The 27,593-nt window shown below is 37.7% G+C and overlaps 2 protein-coding genes across 3 annotated transcripts; one reads left to right on the forward strand and one right to left on the reverse strand.

Moving 5' to 3' along the window:
- The first annotated feature begins 4,380 nt into the window (after positions 1-4,380).
- LOC105443970 (putative per-hexamer repeat protein 5) lies at positions 4,381-7,193 on the forward strand. Its single transcript, XM_011677684.1, has 2 exons — positions 4,381-4,394; positions 6,596-7,193. The coding sequence occupies exons 1-2, from the start codon at positions 4,381-4,383 to the stop codon at positions 7,191-7,193; spliced, it is 612 nt and encodes a 203-aa protein (XP_011675986.1).
- Positions 7,194-15,951: 8,758 nt separating this feature from the next.
- On the reverse strand, positions 15,952-26,743 carry LOC585208. Of its 2 annotated transcripts, none has more exons than XM_030987148.1 (8): positions 26,492-26,743; positions 24,066-25,174; positions 23,081-23,279; positions 21,795-21,870; positions 20,837-20,911; positions 20,181-20,344; positions 19,237-19,354; positions 15,952-18,443 (listed from the first exon to the last, which is right to left on the reverse strand). In XM_030987148.1, exons 2-8 carry the CDS (start codon positions 24,835-24,837, stop codon positions 18,255-18,257), a joined length of 1,593 nt encoding a protein of 530 aa, XP_030843008.1. In that variant the 5' UTR covers positions 24,838-25,174; positions 26,492-26,743; the 3' UTR covers positions 15,952-18,254. The 2 variants fall into 2 exon arrangements, with proteins under 2 accessions (XP_030843008.1, XP_011675972.1); XM_011677670.2 differs by having other exon boundaries at positions 26,461-26,743.
- Positions 26,744-27,593: the final 850 nt, after the last annotated feature.

Consider the following 27,593-nt stretch of genomic DNA (forward strand, 5'->3'; position numbering starts at 1 on the left):
CATATTTTTGTAAAATTGATTGTATCTCTGTAAATATTGATTGATTTTCTTCCAAATTTTGATATGTTCTACCTGAGAATATTGTCTACAAATGCAGTCGCCACGATATTTAATTTTGACAAGGGCATCATGGCGTATTTTTGCGATTAAAGCAGGCATGTCAATTTTTCACATTTTGCGTGTATTCTCTATGAGACATGACTTTTTCTCAAAACTGGATTCTATATTCTCGTCTTTCGCGAGCAATATCTCCATCGTTTTATCTTTGTTTATGCTGAGCTTTGAGTATGTTGTAGCTGAGACAATAAGCTATTACAAGTGTGCCCTTTATTTTTCGATCAGATGCCGAGATCATGCTCATATTTCACTTACAATGTGGGATTTGAGAATTCCATTTTCCGTTTACGTGTAATCGCTATGGGAAATGTTTTGGTATATCGGTAACGCACTTGACTTCCGACCTCGAGGTCCCTGGTTCGAGTCCGGGAGTCTCCAACAATTTTTTTTCTTCATTTTTTGTTGTTGTTGAATTTTTAATGATCATAAAATTGAAAACAGACCACCTAATTCGTCCCCATGACAAATTAAATTTCTAGTTTTTATTTCTTCCGTACACTTTTTTATGCACACGTTTACTCGAAATCGACATGGTCAATTTCCTTTGAATTTTTGTCAGTCATCAAGCCCTATGATTTCAAGTCTAATTAACTTTTTCAAGTTCATGGGGTCATCGTGACGTCATCCAGGCGCCATTTTGTAAAAATCAGGTCATTATCATATCTCGATAACAAGTCATCGAAAATCAACCATATTTAGTAAACATCAACTTCAGGTCGAAGGTCAACGAAAAATGTCAAAAAATTCCGCGCGCGCACCTCGACGCACACGTACGCGTGCATTAAAATTTTAAAATGGTCAAATTCGTTCTAAATTAATTTTGCATACGTTTCAGGCCATTTTAAGCATTTTCAAAATTTGCGCGCGCGTAATTATGCACGCGCGTTTCCGCGCGTATCCCCGCGTCCTGGCAATTTCAATTTGCATATTATGACGTCAGCATATTTCTGGAAAATTGACTGTATCTCTGTAAACAATGATCAATTTTCTTCCAAATTTTGATATGATCTAGCTTAGACAATTCTCTACAAATGTAGTCGACACAATATTTCATTTTGACAAAGGTATCATGGCGTATTTTTGCGATTAAAGGTGGCATGCCAATTTTTCACATTTTGCGTGTATTCTCTATGGGACATGACTTTTTCTCAAAACTGGATTCTACATTCTCGTCTTTCGCGAGCAATATCTCCGTCGTTTTATCTTTATTTACGCTGAGCTTTGAGTATGTTGTAGCTGAGACAATAAGCTATCATAAGTGTGCCCTTTATTTTTCATTCAGATGCCGGGATCATGCTCATATTTCACTTCCAAAGTGGGATTTGAGAATTCCATTTCCCGTTTACATGTAATCTCTATGGGAAATGTTTTGGTATATCCGTAACGCACTTGACTTCCGACCTCGAGGTCCCTGGTTCGAGTCCGGGCGTCTCCAACAATTTGTTTTCTTCACTTTTTTTTTCTTTTTGACCTTTCACTATACCATCTCCTTTGCTCATTAAAACACGTAGAATCGCTAATAATGTAATAAACAACTATATTTACTTTATTATTACCCTATTATCACTTGATCCAATATTTTTTGCGTGTAATCCTTATGGGAGATGACTTTTTCTCAAATCTGGATTCTACATTCTTGTCTTTTGCGAGCAACATCGCCGTTATTTCGGCTTGATTTTTGTTGATTTTTTAGTATGTTGTAGCTGAGACTATATAATATCTAAAATATCGTTGCTGTTTTCACGAAGTGACGGTAGTGAAAAAGAATTGCATTCACTTTGCGTTACGATTTTCCTCACTACTGTCACTTTGTGAAAACAAGGACGAAATGTTCTCTCATTTTTTTCAGTCTGATGTCATCATGGTCTGTTGATGATAATCATCAACATCATCATCATCATCATCATCGTCATCACCATTACTATCAAGATCATCATCATCATGATCATCATTGTTTACATGTCTATATAACTTCTCCCTTTCTCAATATAGTAAATATTATAATCTATCATAAGACTTGAAGACAGACCACCTTAATCGTCCTCGTGACGATTTAAATTCTAGTTTATTTTTATTTCTTCCGTACACTTTTTTGTGCACAAGTTTACTCGACATAGACAAGGTCAATTTCCTTTGAATTTTTGTCAGTCATCAGGCCCTTTCAAGTTCATGGGGTCATCGTGACGTCATCCAGGCGCCATTTTGTAAAAATCAGTTCATTATCATATATCAATAACGAGTAATCAAAAATGAACCATATTTTGTATACATCAAGTTCAGGTCAAAGGTCAACTAAAAATGTCAACAAATTCTGCGCGCGCTTCTCGACGCGCACGTACGCGCGCATTAAAATTTTAAAATGGTCAAATTCGTTCTAAATTAATTTAACATACGTTTCAGGCCATTTTAAGCATTTTCAAAAAATGCCAGGACGCGGGGATACGCGCGGAAACGCGCGCGCACAATAACGCGCGCGCGTTTCCGCGCGTATCCCCGCGTCCTGGCATTTTGCAACATAGAATCGCCAAATTTTTTTCTGTTAACATATATATTACATTTTTCCAAGTATTTTGATACCTTGTTTACCTTTTTTCGACCAGTAATAACGCAATTAGCGGCTGTCAAAGTTGAACGCACGCGCCGACCTGCGCTATCTGTATCCTCAATACATGGGCAAAAACATGCCTATACAAAATTCATTTTAACTCTTCAGAATGGATAGATACCCCCCAATTTCTTTCATATTTAAATAGATTATGAGTTGGAGATATGATTTCATGTCTCATTTGACCCTTAATTAACTCATTACGTCATCATAATGGCCTCCGAACTCAAAATTTCAATTTGCATATTATGACGTCAGCAGATTTTTAGAAAATTGATTGTATCTCTGTAAATATTGATTAATTTTCTTTCAAATTTTGATATGTTCTACCTGAGAACATTCTCTACAAATGCAGTTACCACGATATTTCATTTTGACAATGGTATCATGGCGTATTTTTGCGATTAAAGGAGGCATGTCAATTTTTCAAATTTTGCGTGTATTCTCTATGGGACATGACTTTTTCTCAAAACTGGATTCTACATTCTCGTCTTTCGCGAGCAATATCTCCGTCGTTTTATCTTTGTTTACGCTGAGCTTTGAGTATGTTGTAGCTGAGACAATAAGCTATCATAAGTGTGCCCTTTATTTTTCATTCAGATGCCGGGATCATGCTTATATTTCACTTACAAAGTGGGATTTGAGAATTCCATTTTCCGTTTATGTGTAATCTCTATGGGAAATGTTTTGGTATATCGGTAACGCACTTGACTTCCGACCTCGAGGTCCCTGGTTTGAGTCCGGGCGTCTCCAACAATTTGTTTTCTTCACTTTTTTTTTCTTTTTGACCTTTCACTGTACCATCTCCTTTGAATATTAAAACACGTAGAATCGCTAATAATGTAATAAACAACTATATTTACTTTATTATTACCCTATTATCACTTGATCCATTACTTTTTGCGTGCAATCCTTATAGGAGATGACTTTTTCTCAAATCTGGATTCTACAAAATCTTGTCTTTTGCGAGCAATATCGCCGTTATTTCGGCTTGATTTTTGTTGATTTTTGAGTATGTTGTAGCTGTGACTATATACTATCTAAATGTTCTCTCATTTTTGTCAGTCTGATGTCATCATGGTCTGTTGATGATAATCATCAACATCATCATGATCATCATCATCATCATCATCGTCATCACCATTACTATCAAGATCATCATCATCATCATCATCATCATTGTTTACATGTCTTTATAACTTCTCCCTTTCTCAATAAAGTAAATATTATAATCTATCATAAGACTTGAAGACAGACCACCTTAATCGTCCTCGTGACGATTTAAATTCTAGTTATTTTTTTGGGGGGGTCTCGAAATTTGGAAAATTGACATTTTGTTTCGTTGGGGGGGGGGGGTGTAAGGTCACCTTTTTAAAGTCAATCATTGGCATAATTTTTTTAATTAAAAAAAAAAACTGAAGGTGGAGGGGGGTTTAACCCCCCCCCCCCCCCCCCCCCTCCTGCGTACGCGCCTGACCAGAAGTGTATCTGCAGATATATTAATCATGGTCACATCATCATGATTAAATATGTCATACTGTCGACTGAACTCATTTTGTATTTCAAGCTAGTCATTCAGTAAAGAGGCTGTGGATTAGTTTTAAAACGGGAGTGATCATAATGTGAGCGAAGTAGTGCCCGCCGGACTGGGTATATCGATGTCACCAACCTGGTAAGTAAAAACAAAGGGTGGAAAAACGATACCGCCTCTAAAATCAATGAGCCCTGATTTCAACAGGGGGTTTTGAAATTAGTTGTTAAGGTTGTATAAGGACCCTATACCAAGTTTAACTGCATTTGGGTTCAAACTGGCGCGAGTTTAGTAACTTCGTATTCTGACTACATTTGACATGACTTGTCTACATCTCAAGGTAGTGTAAATAGGTCTATCAAAAAGGCTAGTCCCATTGTGGGTGAACAGAGAACAATTTTTAAAAAGTAAAGTTTTTCCATCAAAAGCTGACATAAAAATGAAAAAATTATATGGAATGTATGGATTCGCATAATTTTATGAACGAGTGGCATGTATCACAAAGACTGTTTGCAATAACTACTTCCCGTATATTTTGTTTATGACATTTCAAGATCTTTTTTGTGGACACACCGGGATATGTTGTTCCCTTTATATCACAATAAGTTACAGTAATTGTGATTTTTCGCTTATTCCATGAGGATTCAAGCCATATTATAATTGTCAGAGCAGAAAATTGATATTTTTGTGAAATTTATGAACAAAATAGATAGAAAAAAGTGAGGGGATGACATCATCAACGGGCTAATCTGCCTATAGACTATGAAATTCATATTCCCGTTTCATGAAATTATTCAAAACTTCAAATTTCTATATAACTTCGTATTTTTTATCTGTTCTTGACGAATCTTTCAGTCCGTTGGTAACAATTTTATCTATTTATTCAATTCAATTTCCAAATGAGCCGGACTTACCCTTAAGTAAATACGAACTTATGTATAAGCAGACTGAGTTTTTACGTAACCACATTAGGAAGAATAATACTGCCAAATATATAGTACGAACAAACATGTTCAAAACAAAATATGCCAATCGTTCATTTTTATACTGGAAAACCTTAACAACTACAATAACAACAACGACAAAAACATCAATAGCAGAGAAACAACATCAATAACAAAAAGTAACTTTGGTTGCCTGCTTCAGAGGCACAAATTTTCAAATTTAATATTGCAGATTTCCCTAAATAAAATGACGATTTCTCGTTGTCGTACGGGACATTAAACATCACCTCAAAACAATAGTCAATCCCCTCGAGCGATTATCCTTCTTTAAGGTAAAAGAAAGAGACAATTTACATGAATTGCATTTAGCATGCAAGACAAAATAACTTATAACCGCACTTATATTGGCATGACTAATGACAAAATTACTTGTAATATATCGATGATGGTAACGAATGGATTTACCTTATTTTGTAAATAATGATGGTCGAATACTTGGAAGAACTTGGTTAGTCTTGTAGAAGATGTAGGCCTTTGATGATTCCCGTTGGCAACAAGGTTAATCCAATTTTATTACAAGTAAATTTAAATATAAATGTTCTTGGGTGACCGGAGCTCTAGCTCTTCTGCTTTGTTGGATTCGTCTAGTAACAATAATAAAGTCCTTCTGGCCTGCATGACGGACAAATATTGATTTGGTTTTCCCCTCAGCTAGCAAAAACAACACTTAGCATGTTCTTTGTCATTCACATTCATCGTTAAAATATCTTTGTCATTAATATGACGCTCGACAATTATCATTTAATAGAGCGCAACAAAGCTGAATAATGAGCTTTAAACCGCACATGATCTCCAAGGATAACAGTTTAATTCTATATGGCGTGGAGGAAATGGTTTGTGTTTACAAAACAAATCTAAAAACAAATTTACATACCAACGAAAAATAGTCTAAAATCTAAAGGATTGACTTTTAATTAGTTGGAGAAAAAAAGAATTTGAAGAAGGGAAGTTTACTATTAGTGAATATATAGATTCCTGTCATGGTCTCTCCATCTCTCTGTTCAGATCAACAGGCGTTATACTCGTAGGATCAACAATGTGTGCCCTGTACCTGAAAAATACATTGATCTTGCAACGTTTTGGACCCCCCCCCCCCGGCTCTTTTTCAAGGAAGATTGCAACAATAACACATAATAACAATGATAATCATAATGATAATGATAACGACAACGATACTAAGAAGTATTATAATAACAATAGTAATACAAAAATAACGCTATGTGTTATAATAATAATAATGATAACAACCAAAATAATGATAATAAGTACACTGTTGGTCATAAAGGTGGAATAATTATTTTTATCCCAATTTATGGAATGATTTTGTGGTGCTAGTAGTACTACTGATTGTGGTACTAGAAGTGGTTCTAGTGGTGGCGCCGGTAGTACTACTGGTGGTGGCGCCGGTAGTAATACTAGTGGTGGTGCAGTTAGTAGTTCTGGTGGTGGCGCCTGTAGTGCTAATGATGGCGGTACCAGTAGTGGTTTTGGTTGTGGCACCGGTAGTGCTTCTGGTTGTGGCACCGGTAGTGCTACTGGTGGTGGATCCGTTAGTGGCTTTGCTGGTGGTTCTGGTGATGGATCTGGAAGTGCTACTGGTGGTGGTGCTAATAGTAGTTCTGATGGTTGCGCCAGAACTAGAAGTGCTACTGGTGGTCGTGCCAGTAGTGTTCTGGCGATGGCGTCGGTAAAACTGCTGGTGGGGGTGCTAGTAGTGCTTCTGTTGGTGACGCAGGTAGTTCTACTGGTGATGGTGCCGGTAGTGGTTTTGGCGGTGGCGCCAAAAGTGCTACTGGTGTTGGTGCCTGATGTGGTTCTGATGGTGGCGCTGGTAGTGCTACTGCTGTTGATGGTAGTGCCGGTAGTACTCCTGGCGGTGGAACCCGGTGTTGCTCAGGTGGTGGAGCTGGTAGTGGTAGTGGTACTGGTGGTGTAGTCAGCGGCAATGTTGGCGGTGGTGATGGTTTTGATAGCACCTGTAATAATAGACATTTAGCAGTTACATCCTGGGAAGAGGGGAAGATAAGATTATCAAATAAACTACTTTTTCTATCGCATTTTTCCAATTAATTAATAAAATATCGAGATGCCTACGGCAAAAATGTCGCTGATGTAAAGTTCCACCTCTCGATCAAGCCTGTGCTCTCAGACGACAGTCTAAAAAACAGAAAACATAATATCATAAAAAGGCTGGTTTATGACAATGACAAGGAAATGATATACGCAAAATATTGCCAACTAACTTAAGAATACTATCACCTTAAAAGAAAAAGTAATAATATAGGTAAAGTGTACTTACCTCATTAAATGTCGACAAGGCTTAACAGAAGTGAATGTATTCTAGGTTTCCATATATTGTAATGAGAGGGATGAATAATTAAAAGCAATATATCTGCCTCCACATTTCCTAAAATAAAGTCCGTATACAAAATCCCGCTGAAGATAGAATTAAGATGTATCAAAATGCAATACAATTTGATATGTTTAAACATTCGAACTTAAAATCTTATAATCAAATGGAAATTTTTTGATTTTTTATTTGCTTACGTCAAAAATTGCATTTAGTTAGTTCTCGATCTCAAGCTCAAGAACTGCGTCTTGGACGATGGTCTGCAGGAAGAGAAATGTAGGAAAGCTGGTTTATGGTAATGAAATAATTTACGGAGGATAGTCATGATAATATTTTTGAAATATTAATGTATTACTACTACAACTAATAATAATTATTAAAACAAAATGTTAATAATAATAATAATTGTAATGATAATTATAAAAATGATGGTAATAATCTTACAAATAATAATATAATTATTATAATGAGAAGCCTACCTGAATGTAAGGCTTGATCTGATCATGTTCTTTTCGGAGCAAGTCGTCAGTCAGTCTAGAATTAAAAGCAAGAAAAAATTCATGTAACATTAGTTACTTTAATGTTCATCGCTAATTGTGTTTGGGTGGAAAGCAATAATGAGCTCGGAGCTTGACTTGCCGTGCCGCTGTATTCCGATTACGTGAGGATTCCGCCTCAAAAAATGTTTCATTTTATTACATATTTATTGAATGATGAATTGGTAAGAACTTGTAGAAATTGCCTATATATAAAGGCTAAAATGGACACTGTATTAGACAAGATTGACTTATTAATATGATCACAACTATGAGACAAAGATGTTAAGAGGCTTACAGCAAAGATGTCATTGATGAAGGTATTAATTTCCAGCTCGTAAGCTGCATCATGGACTAGAAAGTCTGAAAAAGGAATGTTTTCATTTTATTTCATTTCGTTAATAAAAGGCTCATACATAGAAATTAATGGCAAGATAATTGTGGTCCATGTTCATTATAATAAAATCGTTTCAGAATATTGTTCCTTGCATGAATTTAAAGAAAATAATGATAATACTACCATTGTAAATTCGACTTTCGTGGTATTCCACAAACAAATAAATAAAATGTATTTAGATAAAAAATGGCGTGAATACAATCATATATACAAATGAATATTGCACTGTAAAATAATGATCAGAATGCTTTTGCATGAACCCTGTCAGCGGAAAAGGAAGACGAAATCTTATTGGATAAGACAAATGATACCAAGAAATGTATCTGTATGGACTGAGCAGTCAGATGAACAGTTAATTTTGAAAACAACTCTAACAGAAGTGACACTTAAAATCTAGCGCCACGATGTCTTTATCGGACAGGCCCTCCAATCCATGAGTGCAAACGATGTGCAGCCATCGCTCGCAATAGCAGCACCCTACCTAATCGTCTGGGTCGTTGGAGTAGGTCCCCTTACACTCTGGACAGATGTTGACGTCGATATCCTCTTCTGTGTTCTTTGATTTTTGCCTTCTCTTTCCACCTTCCTTTGCTCTCTTCTTGATTTCCCGCTCTTCCTTCCTCTTTCTTTTCCTCTCCTCCTCTGCATCCTTTGCCTCCTGCTTCTCCCTTAGATATTTCAAGTAAGCTTCACTACTGATGCACTTGGACAGATCTTCTCCCTTTCGCCTCACTGTCTTTGCCTTCCTTATGAGGATAGCGAAGGTGCTTCTCGAGAGAAAAACCATGACCTCCCGAAGACGATGATGACGGACTTGCGTCGTCACCCGAGGGACCGGCATCACCGGCGTCACCCGATGGACCAGCGTCACCCGATGGACCAGCGTCACCCGATGGACCGGCGTCAGCCGATGGACCAGCGTCACCCGATGGACCGGCGTCACCCGATGGACCGGCGTCACCCGATGGACCAGCGTCACCCGATGGACCAGCGTCACCCGATGGACCGGCATCACCCGAGGGACCAGGGACGTTGATGGTTACGTCAGAGACTTCTTCCTCCTCTATGTACACTGAAGCAGGAGCCAGCTTCTCCTTGGCATAGTTGCGGGTGAAGGGAAAGATGCCGGCGGTCCGGAAACCCGACTGGACGAGTTCCTTCCTCCTGGAGACTTCTTCCCAGGGCCCCCTGAACGTGCTCGCGAACGTATATTTGGTGACATATTTTACCAGGTTGTCCTGGCGATACAGTCGCTCAGCCCTAGCCCATGCTGATTTCAATGGTTTGAAAAAAGCCACATCGCAGGGTTGGAATGTGGCATGCATGGGCTGGGAGGGGGTACAGCTCTACACCGGATTCGTTGCACAGCTTGTCAACCTGATAGCTAACATGGCTACTGATTGTGCCCATCCACCAGCAGCAGAACAGGCTTCGGGATGTTCTGCTGCTCAACCAATGGCAGGAAACTGACCTCGCTGTTCATCCAGCCTGTCTCACTGCGGCCTAAGAAGGCACCAGCCGGGCCACCTTCCAGCGGGTTCTCCTTGAACCTCTGGCCGGCAAGGACAATGGTTTAAAGTTTAGACCTAAGTAGATTGATATAAATGATACAAGAGGGGGAGAAATAAGCAACTTTCATACTTAAGTTTATGGTCTCCCTCTCTCTCTCTCTTCAGTCAGATCCTCATTTAATACGCTAGATAACTTCACGCAGACCTTCTCGCTTTCTGGAATGACTCTTGTATAGCTGAAAGACCAATGTTAGTAATGATATTGCAATTTTAATTATTGGCCTCATAATAATATCTGTCAGCTCAATCTACAAACCACCAATTGAGACAATTGCCTTCTATATTCAGTGACTGATGGCACTGTAAACGTAGCAATTGGTGACTTCAACAGCCAGAGTGCTACCTGAGACTCTGGGTAGACCAATGACGATGGAGAATGTCTGGAATCCTTGGTGGATGCTAACCACATGACTCTTATTCATGGTGATAAACTGACTCATTCATTCAACAGCCTCAGATGAAGGCATGGATACTATCCAAATTTGTTTTTGTGGTCCAACTTCATCTCCTAACCAACACAAGAAGGTCGATTTAAGAGCCCATCCCCCACATTTGATGATTTTGATCCATGTGGATTATTTGTAACCACCGTCAGTATCGTTCCGCTTCTGATCTTGTTCTTGTGATAAAAGTCATTTGAGGCCAGTGCACATTTTGTAGTAACTTATTTTTTTTTTTTTTAGATTTTACGGCAATTATATAATAGGGTGCTCAACATTTAGTATATATTTTACAATGATTACATTTTTTTACTTTGAGGAAGGTGATTGTTGCCAGATAGTCTGTTGTTGTCATTGCTACAAATAGAATATACTTTGACCAAAAAAAACATAAATCCCATGCAAATACTGTGTACGATGTTTATACAATTAAAGAGAAAATATTCCTAATGCCGCACATGTTAACTTAAATAATCTGTCACCATGAACCTTTAATTCTTTTAAGATTGTCTTTCCCCAGTCTTGCACAGAGCTTTTTGAGTTTGAATTCCATTTTAGTGGATGAAGAAAATATGATGGGATGAGGATGCATACTTTACCTGTTCAACTTCTAGCGATCTTTTCGTTAACTGGGGGACCATCCTATAAAACAATATTTGAAATACAAAATAAAGGGTACTTATTAAACAATAATTCAAATATACACAAGGGATTTCATGTCTAACAATGAAAACAAATCTTTTTACTTCTCTCCACTGATAAGTTTATATATGTTAATTTAAGTAGGTACTGGCCTGGAGACGATGTGGCGACCTGGTGGTGACTCGACTAGCCGGGTCCCAGGGGAGTCGCAGGAAATTGAGACATATTCTATTTTAGGGTAGATTTTTCCAGTCTCCAGCAGGTCTATTATATTAGAACTTGGCCACGTTGCGGGGACGTTGTCAAAACGTCCCCGCGACGGCCGGAGACGTCGCTGCGGCAACTGATCAGACGTTTCAGTGTTGATGTTTGCAAATCCTCAAAATCATTAGGAACATAATAAGCATTAATTTTCTTTTATTGATGGAGAGTTATCTTATCGAATCGACCGATTGAGAAAAATAAATTAACCAATACATCTTATTATTGCTTAGTATGTGAGATGTGTTACGTAGAAAACATGACAACTGCCACTACATCTCATATACGCCGTTAATCTAATGAAGACAAAGACCAAATAATCAAATGTAAACTATGATCTCTACATATGTATATAACATGTAATAAAATATCCTTTATACACCGTTATGCATTACAGATAATATTAAAAACGATAAAAATATGTAAATATAAATATATGATATTTTTATGAACAATCCCAATTCGGTTACCTTACCCCATATGCTGTCAATTAGGGAGCTCGAACGGGCTGCCATGCGTTCAGCTTGGAATACTTCTCTTGCACTTGCTCCACTGTACATGTGGCACATGTGCTTCGCCACACTTTTGCAAGCACTGGGGCTTAAATAATAAACGAACTCTTGCCTGCAAATATAAAGACAACATGTGGAAAGTGAACCTATTGTATTGTGACATTAACAAATGTATGTCCATTAAAAATTAGTATATTAATGTGAACATGGTGACAATGTAGTTTAAATTGTTCTAGTCAAGGAGAATAAATATCCTTCATGCATTTCATTCTTAGCTTATTAGGTGGCAGGGGTGGCAGGCCGGGCCTAATTACCATACTTGACTGTGTTTAACAATAGGTTGGAGTCTGTTGTAATAATAATAATGATAATTATAATAACATTATCTGGTTCATATAAAGTGCTTTTTATACAGTAAACTGATCTTAAAATAAATGAGGGGAATTGACACAACGGTATGTTCATGTATAATTTGAAATTATGTTTTATGCAGAGCACTGCACTGCTCGTTAAAGGGTATTGAAAATGCAAATGAATACATAATATGACTTGTTGCTTTAAAATCTTAGAAATTGATAACATTTCTCCTCCTGTTACTCATTCAATATTTATCAATTTTTCTTGTTGAATCCTTTTGCATTTATTGGCACAACATTCCCTGCAATTAGTGTATGTAAGGAATTTATACAAACATGTGTGGCTGCCGTTTTCCTGATCAACGTTGGTAAGAACGTCCCTTTGCGGCCCGCGATGGATAGGTGTTGAGAAGAATATCGAGCGTATTATTGAGTCGTGTAGGTTCCTGGACATGTTGATTAAAGCAGAAGTTGTTCACAATGTTCATACACTTCTGGTTCAGGCCTAGATCTAGGCCTAGTCCGTATTGTCTGGGTCTAACCGAAATGTCCGACTATTAGTTCTTTGGCACAAACTCGGCATTATTGGACAAACCTAACAACTGGATAAACCTGACAATTATAAGGCTCAAGTCTTGTTGCTCTGTTCGCCAGCACTGGATATGAAACCCCGCGGCACACTACTCACAAAAGCTCTAACAAGCCAAGCTTATACTAGTTATACAAAGCCTAGGCCTACTTTTAGTAGATCTACAAGTAAAAGGCTTAGGCTTAGGCCTAAGTTGATTTATCTATTTAAAACAAAGAGCCATATCCCGGTAGCTACTTCTTTAGACTTTAAGTGGCGAAAATGTACCGTACGGTACGGTACTTTACCTTTTTGTGAACGGCAACAGCACAAAGGGCTCACTTTCGTAAGAAGAATTCCTATTTTACGTTCGTAGTTTCAAAGTCTAGATCTACGAATATGGGTAGGCTATAGGCCTAGCCTATATAACTTATAAGGTTTGTTGGCGAAGTGAAGATGCGAGAAAGAGAGCTGTCGTCGCGAGGCGCGGGTCAAAGCATTTTAACGTATCGACGCGCGGTTCCTTGCCTTCTGATTGGTTGAAAATTGCACATGTTACGCACATGCATTGTGACGCTTATGCGCACATCAAGCAGGCTATAAGTCTGCGCTCATTCCGGATCCGCAAAGTTATAAAAACGTTTTTTGTCCAAATTTATTCATTACCACATTATTTTCCTTTGTGAGAATCTTCAAGGTGGATGGGATATGTGACAGATTTTTAAAAAATCAACACTACTCAACACTCCTGGGATGTGGGATAGGGGCGTGGGATTGAGAATTCACGTTCAAGTTCAAGGATCTATGTCAGGTAACCTTCAATGTAAGTGCCCTTTAAATTGAATAAAAACTAATGTATCCATGTAATATGTGCAGAATGATACACCCCCACCCTGCCCCTAAGACATACGAAATGCCGCAAACCATTCAAACCTGTCTATTGTGGCCACTCAAGGGAAACAGAGAAAGTGGCCACTGTTGATAGGTGGCCTTGCTACACCGAGCGAAAAAAAAAAAGAGTGGGGCGGCCGGGTGGCGTCATCAGACAACAAAGGGTATACACAAGACTGAAAATACATGTAGATGAACCCAGTCATTTTCCGATTTGTCATCTTCCAACAAACGCATACAAAAGTATAATTGACCAAAAAGTGAGAAAAAATCTCGTAAATTTATGTCATTTTAGCAACATTTTGTATATCATCGAATTAGAAATGAACCACGTTTGAATTTTATTTGGGGGGGGGGGCAACTGCCCCCTCCCCCACCATCAGTACGCCAGTGGGCCCCCTCCGATCTACACCTTGTTGGCAGGTAAACTTGTAACTGACCTCCTCTACCTTTCTTCTTTATCTTTTTTTTCTTTCCCTTTCTCTCCTCTTTCCCTTTCCCTCCTCTTTCCCTTTCACTTCCCTTCCTTCTCTCTTTTCGGTTTGCTGGGGGAGGCATGGGCCTTTCGCCCCCCCCCCCCCCCCCGCCCCGCCTTTCGCCCGCACCCCCCTGATTCACGCGTTGTTGGCGGGAGTTCCACTTCTTTTCACGCTTTTCTTTTTTGTTCCCTTTTAGCTCTCCTCCAGTTTTCTTTCCCTGCCTTCTCTCTTTTTTTTTGGGGGGGGGGAGACAAGGGCCTTTTGCCCCCCCCCCCCCCCCCCCGATCCACAAATTGTTGGCGGGAAAATCGCAACTGATATCCCTCTTCTTTTCTTCTACCTCTTTATATCCTCTTTTCTTTTTTTATTTCCCTTTCTTTCCTTCTCTTTCATTTTTGACAAGGGGAGGCAATGCCTTTCGCCTCCACCATCTCCTTCTTTTTTCCCCTTTTCTTTTCTTCTTCACCCTTCTTTTTTCTCCTTTCCCTTCGTTTCCTTCTCTCTCTCTCTCTCTCTCTCTCTATTCTCTCTCTCTCTCTCTCTCTATTTTTCTCTCTCTCTCTTTCTCTCTCTCCCGCCCTCCCCCCTCTGGATCCGCGCCGTGGTAGAGACATCAAACACCGAAGATAATTGAAAAAGTAATCGGGGCAATCATCTAAAAATCCCGATTACCTGTCTACAAAGAATATAGTTCCTATTGTCTAGAAATTCTGTCTTACGGCTCGTAGTCGTAGGCCTATAAAACTTGTCTAGTAGTAATAGAATATAGAGTATTTTGCCAGTTCTCTGCAGATGTAATATCGGGGCATATGTTTCACGCTCACATTTATTATATTTCTACACATTTTTTTCTCACCATATATGATTGTGTATACAGCTGTCACTTACTATTTCACTAACTGTGTAATGGGTTTATTTTAACTGCATGACGACCGGATAACCAGGGAATCCATTCCAACTCCCTGGGATAAGTGTCACCTGTATTCCTGCATGCCAGTGAATAAAACATTTTCACGATGATGTGATCATGATTGTATTTTTGTTATGTCAGTGTGATTAATTCATGCATTTGTCTCGTACAATGTCACTGCTTTCATGGTTGTAAATGGATGCAATTTGTTTATATAATACTTTTTTCCCTCTTTAATTCACCCCATACAATGATCAGTAGAAGCACTAGGCATAACGCAGGCTTACTTCGAATACTGCTCGGCTTCTTTTATCTTACATATAATAATTGTCCTTAGTTTTTCTTTATTTTTCTTTTTTTCCGCTTTTGTGTCAACATTCCCGCTTTCCTGAAATCGACACAATCTTTAAGTGAAGAAAAGAAAAAGGAAAAGGGAAAGGGATGGGAATAAGACCAAGTAGTTATTAGACTAAATAAACAATTGACCAAATGGGTAGTAGACTTATTGGAGATTAGACCTATTAGAAATTAGACCTAAATGGTCATTAGACCAAATGATAAGAAGGTGAAATTATTATTAGACCACATGGATAGTAGACGGGCAGGGTGTAGACCATATGGGAATAGACCAATTGGGCAGTAGACAAACTGGTTGTAGACCAAATGGCAATTCACCCTTTCTATACACTCTTTTTTTATAGAGTGGCTGAATTATGAAATTTTAGATTAGAATAACTTAACATGCACACAATTAATAACAGAAAAAGAAAACAAAATCATGTTAATCTGATATTTTTTTTTATTTAACTAAATACAAAAGTTTCATGACCTTAGATTTTATAGAAACAGGCAATTTCAAAAGTACTGACTTTAAAGTACCTGGTACTGAAATATGTACACAGGCAAAGGCAAAAGTGGTGATTACATGTATATTTGCATAATAAGCAATACAAATCAAGTGTATAAATTTATTTACTTTTTTATTTTCATACTTGAAAGACATTTTACTGTATAACTTTCTGATCTATTTTCGTATTCATAATTGAAAGACGTCATACTTTGATTCCACTTCTTCGCTACAGTGATATTAAAATTTGTTTCTATCTTGGGATATATAATACCTTGTGCAGGCGCAATGGACAGTGGTAGAGTAGTGGTCTTGCTACTGGGAACCAAATTGATTTGCTAATTTTTTGTTGGTAAGGTCTTGATTAAGCCTCAATGTCAAGTCCCTCAGAGAGGGCTTAAAACTCCTTCGGTCCCCTGGTTGCTTACTCAAAAACAAACACAATCAACACATGCCTTCCTTAAAAGCAGTCAAGTAAAAACATACCATCTATTCTAGAAACGATCTGCTTGTAGTTTGCAAGATAAATCTTTGTCTGACACAGATCGGAATTCTAAACTGCCACATTATTTTGGAGCATATTTTAAATATACTATGTACATGTGACAAAAGTATACAAGATGGCAATCCATGATTGTTCCATTCATTGTATGTAGCAGATGGACGAATGGAGCAATTTATGTTCTTGTTACAAGACAATATAAGATTGTACTTATATGTATGTATAATTACAAAAAGTGAAGTTTTAGATCCAGTTTTGATGAAAATATATTGAATCAATCCACAACAAAAATCAATTTATGTTGTATGCTTAATGAATCTGATACAAAATATGTGTGTGTTGTGTAGTAAAAACTTCAATATTATGTTCACAATTCACTTGTGTAAAATACCTAAACATTAGAATTAGAGTACATGTATATTATATGATTAACATTTCGAATGACTTATAAGGGCCAGCCGTATCAAATGTGGAAAGTCTGCGATTGAACTGAATTGATTACCACATCTCCATTTTCAAAACATGTATAAAACATAAAATCAATAGCATTGTACAAGCCAATGTGGTGGGATCATGAAAAGGTTGGGATAACGTTAAACCATAAACCCGTTATTAAACATGGAAACAAAATATACAATATAAGTACAAAGATACAATAGTGAAACTAATTTCCAAAGAGATTTTCAATTAGTAAACATATTCAAGATATTCATGCCATATATATCATTTTCAAATAGCTAAACAATTAGCACTAAATACTCTTTATACTGGCATTTGAATGGGTCTAAAGACATAGTTTTGTTTATACACCTCTCTTTAATAGTATGTTGAATAAATCTAGTCATCTGATTGGTTGAAATTGAAGTCATGATTTTAGCAATGCCCGCCTACCAGTCAATAGTTTTTTAAAAGATGCCCGTTACCACGGTAACGGGCCGCATAAATATATTTTGCTGAGAGCCCATTGATTAACGTGTCGAAAGTTCTTTGTGCGAGCACGGATACCATACAATGCTTTTTGTCTGCGATTCCCGAATGATCGTAACATTCTGGCAACTTTCCAGCGAAGATTTACAGACAGTGTCTCAGATTTTCTGTGATGTTTTAACCAGTCTTTACCCAAGAAAAGGATAAGGTAAGAATTCTTTGTAGATTTGTTTGTGAATTCCCTATATAAAAGATGTATTTACTGCTTTAATATTTGAAGCAAAGCTGTTTCTATACTGGCTCTCGGGGACGTTACATCCTGATAATCCCCAGCGATGCCTCTCATAGCAGTCAATGTATCTATATTATAGGTTGTCATATATATTATTCAACAAAAGGGTACCTTTGCATGTCATTCTTCATCCAGAAAAGTGGACACAACCACAATAAAACCCGATATTAACACTCTCTCTATGGTAGTATAATGATTAAAATTGTTGTTTTTATTAAAATTAATTAGTTGAATATTTTTGGTAGGAGTTTAATCTGTGCTGTACGCAGCACAAGAATACAGATGAAACAAAAAGACATACGTTCATCGTGAAGTTTTTTTCAACATGTTGTAAACTTCATTAGCATGGCACAGAAGGGCTTAATGAACAGCAGTGTTGGACTATACTCGAGGCTGGACTTGGACTTGAAACCAAGTTTTCCTCAGGCATTGTCCTGGGTCTCAGGAAAGGAGGCCTCTGACCGAAATGTCTCAAGGCCACAAAATTCTCAAATAGTTTGTTGGTGTGAAAGGTATCTAGAGTTCTCCATGACTCTGAGGATTAAGATGTTCTGCCATCCAAGCATCATCTTGTTCTTCCCAGCGGAGATCTGCTTTCTGGGGTTTCATCTTGGGTACAAAGAGAGCAGAAATATTCTCCACTTGGTCCTTCAAGTGCAAAGTAGAAATGGATTCCTCTTCCTCCGACGTCAATATATCAAATACCTGCAGGCACAGCAAAACAAAGATAGTCAAGTCTACATTTGCATTTTAAGAATATGAATGGGTTCACTAGCTATTTCTTTGCATTATACAACATGTATATGTTTAAATCATATAAACAGGTACATTGTAGCAATCGTTTCTGACTCTAATTCTTTCAATTTTATCTTTATCTAGAGTGAATTATGCCATTACTTCAGGTTACATACTGTTTCTGCACATAGATTATACATATTTCACTTTGGCATTATCATGAAGACATACGGGGAGCAGCAAGCGTGGGGGCACATGCCTCCGGGAAACAGTGTTGCATTACTTGTGTGCATACTGCAGGCCCACTTGCCGTCCAAATGCTTTTACATGTTCTTTCATATTGTTAGTTTGTATTAGTCTCTTGCTACTGAATCTTATCTGTGCTTTTTATGAACTGTCAAATAAATAAATGAATAAATGAGGATGATGATGACAATTGTGATGATGATAAGAATGATATTAACAACAATAATGATAATGATAAAGATAAAGGTAAAGGTAAAGGTACAGATAAAATAAAGGTAAAGGTAATGGTAATGGTAATGGTAATAGTTATAGTAGTAATAGTAATAATTATAATAACAATTACAATGAAAATAATAATAATATTAATAATGATAATAATAATAATAATTCTGATAATAATTCTGATAATAATAATAATAATGATTTTGATAATAACAATAAAAATAATAATAATGATAATTATGATGTATAAAATGATAGTACACTGCAACTTGTGCACCTATCTGGTGGTGATTACCTCGTTTCCAATCTTCTGGGATCCTCCAAACTTTTGATAGGCTTTAACAAAATCTTCACGTGAGATAACGGCTTGTCCTCCACTCTCATGACTTGAGATGAAATCAGAAATAAAGTCCCTGAAGAAAAGAAATAACAACAAAGAGAAATGGTGACTTAAGCTCACAGTGATTTAAGCTCACGCACGCCAGCTATTCTCCACTCCTGACAACGGATAGTCAACCTGTTCGAAACGTCGAGCCACTCCCGCTACTCATCCTCTCCAAGCGCTATAGTTCTCCTTACAACTATAAGCTAAGAAAGATAACCAACAGTATTTTTCAAGACTACACAAACAGTCCTTTTCAGGACTACACACCCCCAAGAAAGATTACCAAGAGTCCTTTTCAGGACTCCTCAATCCTCTCTCTCTCACATGGTGCACCCGCAAGCCTATTGTATAAAGAGAAATGTGTCTTATTTATTACAAAGGATTGAGTAATAAATTTCAAAATTTTGCTTTATTGATATTATTAATATAAACTAAGAGAATTTAAAAGATTAAGAATGTATTCCAAAGACTGATAATGTCATAAAGAATAAATGTAAACAAGTTATGAATATTGGATAATGGTTCAAGTTCAAGTTCAAAAGAATCACTGCATCTGGCCAATCATCAATCATGTTTCCCAAACCTCAGGTCATTTGAACTGGGTCAAGCCAGCATGCACGTCTCAATTATAACTTCTGGGTCATGCCTAATCCAGATAGCTGGATTCCTGTTAACCAAAAAAATTGATGTCTATTGACCAATGTAGTCTTTTGTGAGAAAAAAATAAAATAAAAACGTAACTACCTTATAAGACTACAAATAATTACACATGGGAAATATATTTACAAAGAGATAGATTGATGTATATATGAAAAGGAGAAAATGGGAAGATACCGGTATAGAAAAAAGCATACCTGATTTCGTTGGGCTCAAACTTTGCATACTCGTACTCTTCTGTGTTGGCAGGGTCCCTGTCAATGATGTGCGCTAACTTCTTCAGGGTTGCCAATTTGAGGCCTTGGGCTTCCTCCGTACAGGATACTTTGTTGTCTCCGTCCACATCTAGAAGCTGTACAACCTTAAAGAAAATAGTTTTCAGCTGTCATAGATCATGTAGGGTATATGAACAAGGGAGCTTCACATAAGAGATTTGCTTACAGTATGCTAACTGGTAGCTGTATAGCGTAAAAGAAAAGATTTTCAACCGTCATAGATCATGTAGTGTACTTGAAAACAAAGAAGCTTCATATAAGAGATATGCTAAGTTGCTAAAAATTACATATTCCCTAGATATACATGTATGTATATTTTTAGACCCATTGAATAGATTATGAACAATTTTGAGGAATAATGTACGTTAACAAATATACAAGTGATTTATATAACTGAATTTCGTCTTCAGTTACATTCAGGGCCACCAAGGGCAAGGAGTAATTATAATAATGATAATAATAATCTGCTTTTTTGTTTAACCGTGGAGGAATTGCCATTGGACCATATTTTGTATAACTATCCAGGGATTGTATGGTACAAAGGGTAGATCCACTAACACACCTTGATAGCAATTTACCTGATCAGCTATTTCAAGTAGAAATGCAGCACCTCCCATATTGTTCTCATCATCTGCATCACGATCATGAAAATCCTGCAAATTTCACGAAATCGCAATAGATTGATTTAATTGTCTATCAGAATGTGGCATTTCAAGTGGAAATAAAATCATCTTACCACACAAAGGAGGCATGATCGAGGATATTTTCTAATAGTATGTAAAGAATTACTAGATATACATGTATAAGAGTGCACAGAATTAAGTCTGCACGAAATGGGTTAGTGTGATGCTAATCTATTTACACATATTTTTGGCCATAGTAACAGGTATAATAAAACTTCATTCCTGTCAGTAAATATACATGTAGGAAGAAAAATTAATACATTATACTCAAACTTTTTCTTGCAATAGTTTTTACCAAGAAAAAATAGCAGCCTATTCTGCAAATCTTACACAAAATAGTTCACAGAGTGGTTTGAGTGCACATGTATGCTCGTGCAATATAAAATGGTAGTGCAGATTTGTACTGACTTCCGTATTCCCTTGAAGGAATCAACTGTAAGTACAGTCAGCTATGAAGGGTTATCTAGTCATGGGAGTTTTAAACCGGTGCATATTTTGTCATGTTCAAGATAATTTTTCCATAGTAAGAACTGAAAGTAAACTGAGAGACAATTATGAGAAAAAAAAATCATTTTTGTTTTAAGTTAATTTACAATGGAAATACTAAATCTGTAAAACCAGAAGTTTTTGTGACATGCATGCACCTTCACAAACTGAAAATGACAGTATTGTGTCAATTGCGATTCAAGTATTTTGTTGAATGAAACTTTCACATACCGGTATATATCTGAGCCATGACTCCTGAAATCTGGGAACATTTCATGCTGCACAAAAATTCTGGTTTCACAGCAATTATAGTGATAGCTATAGGAGCAATGCTGAAAGAACCGATGTCATGTTCGGTATTACTTACTCGTCGCAGGTAACCGAAGACATCTTGCGTACTCATCTTGGATCCACTGTGTTGACACCATTCTTGAAATGTGTCACTGCAAAAGAAGTGGAAAATATTTGAGTTTGCTCTGCTGGTCATCTCCAAGTGTACTTCAGACTGACAAAAAAGGGTGACCTTTTGAGGATCTTCACAAACATGTATTATCTTTTACTGATAATGCAAATAGGGTTTCATTTTCGATTCCAGTAAAGATTTTGTGTTTCACCTTAGAATATGCATGAAGTAACATTGCTGGATTTAATCTGGACAATTAGCAATATCAATAACAAATCCTAAATTCCCTTTCAGCCAATCAAATGCCCTGATTTCAGTAACTTATAACCATCATAATAACTTGTTATTGATCACGAGTTTAACTAGGGCCCAGATGTGATTCCCATGAGAGTTAAAAGGTCCGAAACATGGAATGCAATTTGCCCAAATATTTCTTCCGGTCAATCATTGTACTTCGATCAATACTTCGTGCAGTTGATTGCTGGAAAAATTGGACATGACTTAAACACTTTTCAATCAATTTTGTTTGTCTCATACAACCTACTCCTTAAATTTACAGTAATGACCCTCGGATACTGAAGAAAATGAGGCTTGTTTTAGGTCTATCTATGAGGAATTGCTACAGTTAAATAAGCGGAACCTCCTGGGCCAGTGCTTCCACTCGTCAAAATAGAGTTCCTGAAATAGAACACCACATTTCCTGGAATTCTGACAGAATTTTCTTTAAACTTTCCAAATGCCTTTTACATGCCGTTGTTAATTTTCTTTGATGAATTGCTTGGAAAACCAACGTCATATTACAGGTCGCAGAGAACCATAGCATCAACTTCAAACTTTAAATTTTTGCTAAAATGACACTTGACCCCCAAAAACTTGCATGGAACTCAACTTGCCGGACTCAAAAATAACTTTAGCTACTCAGTGAAGAGACTAGAAGTCTTCATAATTTTGAATCATTGGTAAAATTGTCACCTCTAACAAACACTCAGTGGCGGATCCAGGGGGGGGGGGGGAAGCCCCCACCCCTGGCAAAAAACAAGCTTTAAAAAAGATGGTAACCACAATTTTACCTTTACATTTTTTTTGCTCAAGCAAGGGGGGGGGGGGGGGTGGGGCTGTGTTGAGTTTAAAAAAAATAAAAAATATATATATATATAGTGCTCAGTATGCTTACACACCTCTTTATCAAAGTACACGTACATTTAGGATTCTGCTATGATTTTTTGTTGTCAACTATTTGTTTTACTTACTTCAGCTCAAATGGATCTGTATCTCCCATGCTTTGTTCTGCATAGCCATCATAGGTGAAGACCATCTCCATGTCACTCAGTGGTGTGTAAGACAGTTTGGCGCCCTCACAGTCAGACAGATCATTATCCTTGATGCGGGAGAAGAGGAGAGAGACTGCAAGGTTCCGAGAGCCATAGGAACGGACCTGGTGCCAGTAACCTGACAGAGGACAAACATAATTTAGGTAACTCAGCGAAATGTATAGTGGTACGAAAAGACACGTCTGGAAAGCTACATAGTTAGTGATGTTTGTTAATCAAAAGTTTCTTTTTTGACAAGTTGAAATGAAGGTTTAGCTAACATAAAACCTCATCAAGAATGGTGCATTTGTTACCAGCTCCATATCCTATCCATGTGGTTTTATTTATAACTGATAAAATTATGATTTTCAACAAATATGCAACTTGTGTTATTGACACATCCTTTTTGTCACCACATTTCGCTAGCTAGCTAGCTAGGCTACGTTATTATCTAGACACTTTACACATACCCCTAGAAATCCATGCTCTAGCTGTTATTGACAGTAAAATTATGAGCATTCACAATTTATCAAAAGCTGCACGGTTGGAGACCTGTGTTTTTTAACCTATATTCCTTCCCAATTACAGAGACAATATTATAGGATTGTCCCTTCGCACAAATTTTGTATCGGAACAACCTCTCCAATTGCCTATCCATGATACATGTACGTAAATTGTACCAAATGAACACAAGTTGTTTGTACTTCTGTATTCAAAGCACTTTTGAATCCCAGCATTAGCCATTATATCCATACCATTCTTCATCAATAATAATTTCATGTACATCACACTGTCGGTTTACAGACAGAAGGACGTCCTATCATGAACTTTAACACAGAGTTAATGCCCTACTAGCTCCAAACGGATGATATGAGAAGTTATTAAATACATGAAAAATTATTTAATTTAGCAGAGCAATGCTTACCCCGAGGTAGAAAGATACAATCTCCGGCCGTCACATTCCCATAGGTCCAAGGAACATCAGCAAACTTCGGAAACTTCTCTAGGTCTACGCTATCAGGGTTCAGTACAGCATACCCACCATAAGCCTCGGTCTCTTCATCAGCTATGGGGATCATATCTTCATGCTTGGAATCAATGAAGATCCAATCTTTAGTTCCGAAGTAGAGGCAGTTGATTGCATTGTCTGCATCCCGATGAAGCAGGCTCTTGGTGCCACCACTGCTGAACCAAAGATTGGCCTCCAGAAGACGCTGACTGAAAGTGCCACAGGTCATGAAGGGAGGAACAGAGACTTCCTTTGACATCGGGTCAGGGAGTTGAGAGACAATGTATGCATTGCGTGACTTGTACGTCTTGAGGAAGTACCCCACGGTGTCCTGGCCTATCCCCTTGTCTCCCTCAGGATAATATTCCTTCTCTGCTTTTGCTTCTATCTTCACTCGTAGGTCGCCGTAGTATTCCCGGAGATAATCATCCGTCCATCGATGCATCCCGAGTGAGTTGTTAGCCATCCCGCGAAACAGGACAGGGATGCCATCCCGAGCATATTTCTCCCAGAATTCCTTGGGGGATGGAGGTTCAAGGAGAATTTCAATGTGGCCCTCCGGAGGTCGGTGTTTACCAAGAACTTGCAGGTGTCCTGGCAGGGAGCCTTCCTCTGTGCTCCCAGCAAGACATACATGTAGCATTAGACAAGTTGTAACCCCAAGATATTGAAAAATCAGCTGCATCATGGCTACTGTTTTCTCTAGTGATATGAAGGAATCAGTAGGTAAGAATTAAGTGTGTAAATCATGTATTACAGAGCCTCAGTTCTTCAACTTTTCAGAGTTTTCTGGTAACTTAAATGTTGATGACAGTAAGATGCTGTTGTATCTTAAGTGCAGTAACGGTATGGAGTAACTCTAGGGGGAAGTTGAGTAGCAGTGGAGTAGTGTAGCATATAGACAGAAATAATCGTCTGGTATGGGTCATTCTTTAATAAAACTGACATGTGTTGACATTATGTATAGAGGCGGTCAGAGGAGCCAGATGCAATCTCAGCAGAACAACAGTCGATATCAGAAAATTCTGCAGATACAAAAAAAACACAGGTACGGGTGATTACTCAATACATTGTATTACACATCTATTAACTAATATTAATGATTATTATCGATGTAAGGCTTCCCAGTGGATAATAAATCAGTGTACTAGTATTTAATATCGTTAGCGCAGTACCTGGATGACTGATCAATATTGTTTTCGTATTGCTCAGTCATCCGGGAACTTCAACTATCGATATCGAGCTCACTCAAAAACAAAGCCATATTCACTGAGGTATAAGTCAAATTTTATTCCCTAGCTAGTCAGTCTGATATAGATAATAATTATCATATTATATGGCTTTCTTGTGTGTGTGATACAAGAATATATTGTCATAGCTCGAGCAATATATTCTTGTATCACTCTCAAACTCAAAGCCATCCAATATTATATTGGATGGCTTAATTGAGTGTGATACAAGACTACAAATATATATTGCTTGAGCTATGACGATATTGGATGAGTCAAAGACAAGTCTAATATTGTCTTAGCAAGAGCGATATATTCTTGTATCACACGAAAAAAAGCCATACAATATTATTATTATTATCTATATTATTTTGACTATGTTGAAATAACAAAATTTGACTTACCTCTGTAAATATGACTTTGTTTTCGTGTGATATCGATATCATGCAGTAGTTGAAGTTCCCGGATGACTAGCAAAAAGCACAAATTAAGACTTAATTAAAATACCAAATTCCCTGAATTTATGGTTCAGCTGATATTAGATCTGCCATAAGTCAATTAGAGACGACTTTTCAAGACAATAATGTGAAAAGATATTCTAATTGTTGTCCTTTGAATTTAGTTATTTTGCATGTTCTAACCCGACTGTTATTGCCTTTTGACTATTGATACACGTACAGCCTACAGCCTAAAGAGTAAAGGCTATGCTACACGTCTGCAACCATAATTGTACAGGCTACTTTTCACCCTAAATCCTATTTAACTAGACAAAGATAACCGTATGTGAGTGTGTGTGTGTGTAATTGGGTTTTTACAGATTTTTATCAATCGAATATGACCGTATGGTATTTGGGGATTCTTTTGTAAGACTGACAATAGTGTGTCAACCTTGTGGTCAGTGGGGCCTGACATGGTCTTAGCAAAACAACCATCCATATCAGAGACTGATCAAAGATTTCGGTCCATCTGTAAATGTGTAAGCTTCCTATATCATATGCCCCGCCTAAACTATGTCTATGGTTTGTGACAAATATAATATCCAATACAGAAAGAGACCGGTATGGTGCATGCTGGTGACGTACCTAAAGTCAAGACAAGTTAACACTCAGTCACACCGCACTGCACAGCTCAGCCAGTTTTGTCTTCGAGTTTTTCAACATGACATTGTCGTTTTGATGGTATAGCATAGCACAGCAGGATAACCAAGCATTTAATAGTCACGGGGCGGCATCGGTACAGCTTTTCTTCGAAAGATATAGTACATTACGTGTGATTAATTCTCTGCTCTGCTTTCCTGATCCCCAGGCCAGTCGTGTAACAGAGAATTGATGTTGACTCCCGCACACGACCGCAAAATTATAAGGGGATTTCCCCAAAACAAGTGCGCCCGCGCGCGCGACGCTCAAACACCACGAACGTGATAGGCACTTGGAGTCCTTCGGAGTGGACTGGTACCCCTCCTCAAGAGTTCCACACCAAAGAAGGAAAGGAGGAGGGGAATAGAAAGTGAAAAATCAAAAGAAGCAAAGAATTTAGACATGTGAGAAGAAAAATGAAAGGGATATAAAAAGAAAGGAAGACAAAAAAAAAAAATTCTTTCAATGACTTTTTACACCCTGCCACTAAGTTCTATTTAAGGATTCCATTGATGTTATGAAGTGAATACCATATCAAACCAACTTTTTTATCCATTCTTATAGGATCCTGTATGCCTACTGAGCTAATGTTTCATAATTTTGGGTTAATTTGAAAAAATTTAGTCCATATGTGCTCTAGCCTGGAAAAATCACATATATACAAATATTATTTAATAATCTAAATGGCTGATTTTTTTTATTTCCCCTTCCATAGGTCTTCGTTTCATAAATAAGCCAACCAGCCTCCTTATCACAGCTAGGCTTATGGGTATCATGAGATTCTTTCGACACTCAAGATAGACATACCAGTAGAGGCGACAATCGCAGGGGGGGGGGGGGGTCAACTTACGCTAAAAAACAAAATATGTACAGGAAATGATATAGGCTAGACCAAACTATTTTTCTATCAGTGGCGGATCCAGGGCGAGGGGGGGGGGGGGGGCGGGGGCCTCTCCCCTGGGGAGAAAAACGTGTAAAAACAGGTTAATTTTACCTTTTTTTGGAGATGCACCCCCCCCCCCTGGCGCTAAAGGGGGGGGTGCGATTTTTCAAACATTCGAGGGCCAAAAAAAATTAGT

This window comes from Strongylocentrotus purpuratus, unplaced genomic scaffold, assembly GCF_000002235.5.
Source record: "Strongylocentrotus purpuratus isolate Spur 01 unplaced genomic scaffold, Spur_5.0 spur5_scaffold_16, whole genome shotgun sequence".
NCBI lineage: Eukaryota > Metazoa > Echinodermata > Echinoidea > Camarodonta > Strongylocentrotidae > Strongylocentrotus > Strongylocentrotus purpuratus.